Source organism: Cynoglossus semilaevis, chromosome 4 (assembly GCF_000523025.1).
Source record: "Cynoglossus semilaevis isolate Cse_v1.0 chromosome 4, Cse_v1.0, whole genome shotgun sequence".
NCBI classification, from domain to species: Eukaryota; Metazoa; Chordata; class Actinopteri; order Pleuronectiformes; family Cynoglossidae; genus Cynoglossus; species Cynoglossus semilaevis.
Window position 1 is genome coordinate 16276794 of NC_024310.1, and position 8418 is coordinate 16285211.

Consider the following 8418-nt stretch of genomic DNA (forward strand, 5'->3'; position numbering starts at 1 on the left):
CACACACACACACACACAGACACGGGCCTGTGTGTGCAGGCCGTTGGACGGGTGGTTAGAACCTATTCTTTACAGCATGAAAATCAGGACGTTTGAGTGTGATGGTTGACTGATAGTACTGCTGTGTGAGAGGGGTGAAGTTTTTAATGTGTGAGTAAGGACCACACGGTGGAGAAGTGGTTACTGGACTGTAATCGATGTTCAAGTTCACTGTGAATGTTCTCTCTGTCTGTAAATTGGTTTTCTCCAGGAACTCCAGCTTCACGCCACAGTCCAAAAATACACAGATTTAGAATGGGTCGGGGGGGAGGGGGACTTTTCAACATTATAATTAAAATAAAATGTACAAAAATAAACCTAAACTTTAGACAGATAATGAAAAGATAATTTGGCACATTTGATCTCTGATCTCTGAACTCTGATCATCTCTGTCATCAACAGGAAGTACAGTCCAAATGCAGTTCACTGTAATGCATGAAACAGAAGGATTGACACCAGTCTTTACCATACCTTGTCTTGTAGCAGTGTCTGGCAGGCTGGAGCACAGCGGGCCACATCTTGACCTCGAACCATCGTTTACCCAGGTGTAAACGTTGAATCTGTCCACTGTGGAGCCAATAAAGGACTTCCTATCTGTAACAAACTGAGAGTAGTGTTTTTTCTGTGGAAGTGGCCAGAAGTTGTTAAATCCAAGCAGAGTTTAAGGTTCTGTACAGTTTGTATTTTTTAATCTATAAAAGGCTTGACGCTACAGACGTTTTGGGAACCGCTGCACTAAGAGACATGTTGTTGTTGTGTGCTTCAGACGTAAAGCTGAAAGAACTGAATCACTGTCAGGGTTTAAATGAAATGCAGCTCCAACAAATGTTGTTACTAAATGCTACTCCTAACAAAGCCTGTGTGGGCAGACTGCTATTCTTAGTAGATACTTTAATAACACAGCTTTAATAAAGCTGACTCCTAATAAAGTTTATAAATATGCATTCAGTATTGAACACACACACTCACTCACTCAGTCAACATGCACACAGACGATTTGGATGCGGCCCTGCACTAACGACAGTGATGTGGTCGTGCACATTGTAGCGTCTGAGGGAGTGACTCACGCATGCGTACCATAGCACTCTGCTCCTGTCTGCTGAAAAACAAAGGCAGTGAGCCGTGGCTGGAGGATGTCATCAGTCATCGTTAATGGAGGAAAACAGACTTCTTGAAAAAATCAATAGTGCTTTTATCTGAGCGGAGACGCAGGAGAACTCTTCCTATTGTTTTTGTTCCTAAAGTGTGAGAGCAAGACTCGGCATCTCTCACAAGAAAGTACCAAATAGGAGAATCCACAGGTTCCTCCTCCTCCTCCTCTTCGTCATACCTCCTTTCTCCCGTTTTTAGCTGAACCTGGACTGAATGACATCGTTTGTGATCGAAGGAACTGTTGCTTGCCTCTCGTCCTACACTTGTTTATTTAACACGGGCGGAAGCAGCGATGTAGGTTGTGTTTGGTCAGATGACGGACTGTGAGCTCGGGATTCGTGGGAGAGTCGAACGTGATATTTCCATGCACTTTTTTTCACTTTAAAGATTTGATTTTGTAGCTGTAAACGGTGCCTCCGCTCACAGCAGACCGTCGGCGGAGGATTTCTTTATAAAAGACCAGGAGGGAAGTGAACCCACCGAGGAGAGGCGCTGTCCGTGGTTCTGAAGTTCCAGGCCTACTCTCAGAGGACGTTTTCTTTGCAAAAGGCAGCGGTGCAACATTATCCACCAGCAGCTACACACAGGGCCTACTATGGTAACTCAAGCCAGGGTACATCTGTTCACTTTGGTCCTTTTACTACTTGGTAAGTTTGACCGTTTGTTGATAGTAAATATGAGGATACTGCAAGTGCAATGGTTTTAAGACCAGGGTTTTTTTCATTATTTTTTGGCAGACACATTTTAAAAGTAACAGTTTGTGACCTGGCGTGAAATACATTCTGAGGAATCAATACAAAGAAGGAATGTACCTGTAAATGAATGGAGTTTTACTGCTAAGGGTATGGATGATGTTCGCGAGTTTTATCGTGCAGTTCAAACTTACAAAATCAGATTTCATTTGTGGCCCAGTGAAGTAAAGTCCGCCTCCTACTTCTACTTTTTTTTTCTGAACCCATTTGACATGGTCTCTGTGTTTGAGCTTTCAGTAATGGGAGGAAACACATGGATGGCTTTAAATCAATGTAGTCACTCTCTGCCCCAGGGGTAACTTTGGGTTATTATATAAGAGCACAGAGCACTGGCACACAGATGAGTGCATCCACATGGTAACCTCTCTCTAACATGACTGGCCTACTTGACAAACAGAAGGTGTCACACTATTTTTTACCGCTAATATATTGCAGGAAAGCACTTATTTTCATATTCTATTCCCTGGCCCTCTGCACATCAAGACAAAATGTCCCTCCACTCCCCTTGTTTTCCACAATACATTGCTTCTCTCCTCCCCCAAGTCTCTCACGTCATTTCATTTCCTCCACAGTCTGTCAGCTCACACTGATGGACAGAGGGCAGCATTACTGGCCTGGATGATTTTAAGTTTTCTTAACCAATGCCATGACTCAGATCTCTCCATCGTCCACTGAGCTCTAAAACTCCCTTCAGGTTCTGACTTCTGCAGCAGGTTGAGTCTCACGCTGTATTACAGAAGCTGATGGCCTGAATATGAAATACTGGGTCAGTTTATCAGCACACCTCCAAAGTGTGTTGCAGCAGTGTGCATCTGCATACGCCCACTTCTTGAATAAAGACTGTTGTGAATTCAGCGTGCATTGGAAGAGTCTGGCACAGTTGTTGTTTATAAATAAAATCTTCAGGAGTAAATCTGTTGAGCAGTAGCACAGTTGATCTTTAAGTAATGTCTAGTTAGTTAGTTAGTTAGTTAGTTAGTGTGAATTCAGCTCAGTGTGCTGATCACTGTATGTATGTATATATCAAAACTGCTGATAGCAGGGGTTCAAAAGTGGGGTGCAGGCCCCAGTAGGGGGCATGGGACTTATGTAGGGAATAGTGTTCATTTTGTCACCTATTTAGTATTAGTCTAAGTCTTATGACGAAATGTCATTTTTAGTGTTTGTCATACTTCATTTTTGTCATTGTCATTCACATACCATTTCTTATTTGAGTCAAGTTGACTAAGAGTCGGATAATTTGACTTACACAACATTTTTATGTTTTCAATAATAAAATAAAAAAAAATGTATTTCTGTATTACTGTCCACTACGCTGAATATAATGATATTAAAATATCTCAAATATATCATGTTATCTTTATTTTGCTAAAGATGTCTGGTGTGCTAATTCAAGAGACACATTTGCACATGATCAACTTGCAAAGTGGGTGGGTGGAGGGTGGCCCACTACAGTGTGGTTGGAAGTGATGGGTCACATCGTGGAACACTGGGCCAAACCTTCGCACATGCGTGGTTAAGTACATCTCCTGCTGCTTCCACAAAAATCCAAAAAAAATTCTGGTCCTCCAACAGATACAGTGGGTGACCCCAGCTGTATCACCACAATTAAATCACAGCAGGTTCATCTTCTCAGATTGTTCTAGGCTCTCTTCTTGTCAATGCCTAACCTGGTAACCAGGTAAACCTGGAACCTTGTGCCAATGTAGTACATTTCCTAAACAGTGGATTGGAAAAATATAACTAATTTCAGTTGATCGTAACATGTTCCTTTACCTCTAGTCCAGGGTTGTCAGCCGGTGTGTGTCGATGCAACATCGGAGACTGAGGCGGTCCTGGGGAAGCCCATGATGTTGACCTGCATCTCCTGTTTGAAGAGGGAGGAAGTCAAAGTGAAGACACGTGTGGATTGGTACTACAGGCCAAGAGCCGAAAAGGACACCCCAAAAATCCATGTAAGAGACTCACACTGTCGTGTTGTTCACCTACACATGTCCATAATATTACATTGCACTTTCCTGTGCTTTAACCTAGATTTACATGTATAAAAATGACACACCCATGGAGCCGGATGGACCATTTAAGGACCGTCTGACCTGGATCGGGAGTCAGGACTTGCAGGACGTCTCCATTAAAATCCGTAAAGTCACCTACAACGACAGTGGGCTCTACGAGTGCCACGTGTTCCGCTTGTTTGAGTTCAAGTTCTTCTCGCCAACTGAGTACATCGTGAAGAACATCACGCTGAAGGTGAAAGAGAAAGGTGTGGCTTACTGTTTTGCACTTTTTACCCTTCGCTCCGTATCTGCTGCAATCTGTGCTCAGCCTTAGCCGAGCTCCGAGGCTCCACGTCAGTACGCTTCACTCTCCAGTTAATGCAGCAAACTCAGCACGAATTCAACCGGCAGTGACATGTAGACAGCTGCTAAGTTTGACAGTGGTCAGAAGGGATGGAGGTCTGATTTGTAGAAATATGAGTGTTGACTCGGTACGACCACGACCAGGTCTTAAACCAATACGGAGTATCCTCGGATATTGGCTCTTCTCTCATAAGTCATGTTTATTACATGTACTTTAAATGGATGTACTACAGTATGTACTTCAATAAGGGCATCTAAAAACACAACATCCAAACTGTGCTACAAACATTCTGCTTCTTTCAAGGGAGAAATTAAATATTCCACAACATGAATCTAGTCATTTAAAAACTGTTGCTGCTTCTTATAAAAAACTTTAAACTCAAATGGCTTTTTACAGCTTTTTGATTGGTCAGCACCATTCAAACATTCAAACTTAACTTTGAATTTGTAACAAAACAGTGCTCATTATAATTCCCGGTTAAAATATAATCCCTTAGACATCAATCGACTCATAAAACAAAGCTGTTTCTACAAAAACAGTATGAAATATTCACAGCCCTCGAGGCGATGTGTAGCATATGCAGGAACAAGCCGGGGGTTAAGTGGTGACCCAGCAGGGGTTTTTTAAACTGCAGAAAACCAGTTTTCACCCAGCAGTAGATGGAGAATGATTTAACTGCTCATGTCACTCTGCTGTTGGTCGGTCAAACCCAGAGAGGCAGCGTGACGGAGGGGAAGCTGGTAATGGTTATTACACAGCTGCAAACAGGTTTACTTTCAAATCATTATGGTGTAAACAGTAGTCTGAATCCTGTTGACCCCTCCCCTCCCTTCTTCTCTCCCACCCTCCCTCCTTGTTTCTTTTGTATTGTACCTGGCCCTCCTGTGATAATACACGAATCAGAGTGTTTTGTGTAGATGGTGCTTTTTATTCTGTTTTCCTAACTGGCAGCATTGACTGGGCGATGCATCTGTGTGACGGTAGAGTGCCACTAACAACAGCACTTTTCTTCTCCCCTCTCTCTCCCTCTTTCTCTCTCTTATTATGACTGCAGTGAAGAGGAATCATTATGTGTTTTGTTTTGTCTGCCTCCCCGTCCGTCAAAGCTCCCCCTGTTGTCAGTGAAGGGGTTAATTCAAACCGACTTCTTTGCTTTCTGTTAAACGGGGTAATGTATTCTGCTTCCTGAATGCCTGGCTTGCTGAATGAATCATTTTCCACCTCCAGTCGAATATACAGCACCACGTGTATATTTGGAACAGTTTACTTCGCTCCCATTTTCCTTAAAGTAACATCCACTTGCATGTGGTTAACCGTTGACTGTCAGTGGCACACGGAGCTGGGCTGGATTCATCCCAGGGTTTGTTGTCGTGTCCAAAGACACCCTTTTTTCGAAGTGCGATTAGGAAAAAATACAAATTAAAAAATGACAGGACTTGCATTCAAAAGCTTCCTTCTGCCCATCTCATACAACAGTGGTATCAAATTTCACCCAGCCTACAGACAGCGTCTTATACATCTGAGCTCGGGAGTCATGTTGCAGTAATGTTGCAGATAGTAGTGAAATGGATTTGTCCACGACAAACATCTTTAGCCGCCCTCTCAGGGATTATGTTGCACTAACAGGCTCTATTTGCAGTGGCTGCAGAATCCTATCAGTAAAAGCTGTCAGCTGTCTGGTCAGCAGGCTCTCTGGAATTTGGTACACACTCCGGGGTACAGAGGTTCACAGTGGCTTATTAACGGCAGCGAAAGGCTTCATTGTGCAATGTGAAGGTTTCTCATTTTTCAAAGACGAGTTCAGAAGACAGGTTTTGTCTACAGTTAATTAAACACTTTTATAATTCCTTTTAAATCCCTCTTCTGTTCCCGTTGATACTTTTGTCCCTCTTTGGTTCAACCTCTTTGTAAAGTTCCTTATCTCTCAAATCCGTATTTGCTATTTGACCCCCAGCTGGAAAAATCTACAACCATAACTGTTCTTTGGAATCAGAATCAGAAATATATTATTGAAGGGGAATTTTAGAGGATTTTTAGATTTTTATTTGATACATTGCAGAAGCATAAATTGGAAGAAAAAAAACACTCCTCCTGAGAACCACTGTGACCTTTCAAATCTTCCTTACTGCATTTTTAAAGGTGCTTTGTGGAGTTTAAAGAGAACTTGTAAAAAATATTCAGTTTTTATTAGGGTAGCTGCATGAAGAGCATGCTGAAGCAGAGCACACATGACTTTTTTTCCCTCCTTTTACACTATTTTCTTTTGTTTTTTATTTCCTATAATTAGAATCTTGGGATGCACGATATGTTTTTTTTTGCAGCCAATACCCAAATTTATGGGGTTGTCATGTTACTGACAACAGTTAATTTTAGAGTATGTGCTATTTAGGAAGTCATGAATTTCTCATGACCTTCCTTCATGTTGACCTGGTGAAAAGAAATGCGCGCGACACGTAGGTCTGACCAGACTAAACACAACAGCTCTGTCCCTTTTTCAACAGTACTGATAAATGACTAAGTTTTACAAAGTCACCCACACGTCTATAATCTTTCATTTTCCCTGTCTCTGTTGAACGTCTTGCTTTTTTAAAATTTCCATTCGTTTCCTTTTAGCTGCTGTGCTAGCTGCTGCCACTGTGGCTACAGCTGCTCCATTCACCAGAAGAACGCTTTTCAGTGATAGCAAACGTATGTTGAAACAAGAATATTTGGATGTTTTTCAAATCTATCAAAATTCCAGCAAATGATTGTCTGTCATTCACAGACAATAAAAACAGGAGTACAGTACGAGGCCACAAATGAAAACCTCGCTACAATGGTTGGTTAATTAACTTTAACTCGTGCATCCCTACATTGTACACCAGGATATTTGGACATCACATTTTGTTTGTATCTTTAGGGACACTTGTTTTTAACTAATTGTCTTGGTTTTTAATTGTTTTAACTCTTTTGACATGGCACTCCACAGGGCACCTTTAACTCAGTCGGCTTCACTCTTGTTGTAACAGAGGAATAGTCGTGGTGATCTGTAGGCCACGTAGCTCAGGCATCGTTTCTTTATCTCAGTCCAGACACTGATGAAAATACAACGTGGCGTAAACCAAAGCTAAAACCCTCGTTTACGGACTGAGTTACTTCTCATTCTGTGACTGTAAAATACATCTGTTACAATGGAGGTGATCGTGGATCAGTCGGTGTTGCACGAAGATGAAACATGATTAGCATCCCTACTCAGAGCCATGAATAATTAACGTTCAGCCACATAATCAGTAGTAAAGTCGCTCAGATAAGGGCCGCTCTCTGAATAATGCATGTGCCTTCCTGTTTGTGCTCCGCAGCCAGTGACGATCCCACAGCCTTCTACTCTGAGATCATGATGTATGTGCTGCTGGTATTCTTGACCTTCTGGCTGCTGGTAGAAATGGTCTACTGCTACAGGAAGATCTCCAAGTCTGATGAGCAGGCGCAGGACACGGCGTGAGTTTCACACATCCATCAGTTGACAGCTGGCAGCGATAGCCTCCCTCCCTGATAAGGCAGAGCTACAGCACGACTGACAGTTAGCAGCTAAGTACAACTCTGAGTCTGGCAAACAAACCTGTTGTCAGCACAACCAGAGTTTTAGAGTTTAAAAAAAAAACTTTTTTCTTGTTCTGCAGCATGACCCTGAAAACTTTTGTTGGGAGAAACACTAGCAACTTAATATTTTGGAGACATTTTTGAAAAAAAACAAGAGAAAAGTAGACGGAGGAGACAGTCCACACATTGTTTCAATTTGTTAGCCATAGTCATCTGTCTCACACTCGCTCCAAGACTAGACCTATTCAAGAAGCTGTTAACCCTTTTTTTTTTTACTAAGTGAACTGCATGTTTACACGTGCTTACTTTGCAGGTCCATTAGACTTTTCGTAACACTCTGTTTGCTGTGACAACACCAATTGGAATGCACCAGTGGAGTCAGATTCCATCTGATTGACACTGTAATGACTCCATCAATCCTGCGTGACAGGCTTTTTCTTACAAGCAATTTGTGTCTCCTACAAAAACAGCGGTCCTGGTCCAGCAGCACGACTTCTGCATTGACTGCCCCACAATGCACTTCAGATAAAAGAAC

At 42.2% G+C, this 8418-nt stretch overlaps 1 protein-coding gene across 2 annotated transcripts in view; it reads left to right on the plus strand.

Annotated features, from left to right (window-relative positions):
- The first annotated feature begins 1070 nt into the window (after positions 1–1070).
- Positions 1071–8418, plus strand: part of scn3b (sodium channel, voltage-gated, type III, beta) — a 10812-nt gene continuing 3464 nt past the window's right edge. Inside the window, exons 1-4 of one of the 2 annotated variants that reach the window (XM_008309619.3) lie at positions 1071–1838; positions 3726–3898; positions 3978–4206; positions 7643–7781. In XM_008309619.3, coding sequence (XP_008307841.1) covers positions 1787–1838; positions 3726–3898; positions 3978–4206; positions 7643–7781 — 593 coding nt within the window. In that variant the 5' untranslated portion in view covers positions 1071–1786. The remainder of the gene's footprint in view (positions 1839–3725; positions 3899–3977; positions 4207–7642; positions 7782–8418) is intronic. The other variant, XM_008309618.3, reaches the window with a different exon arrangement.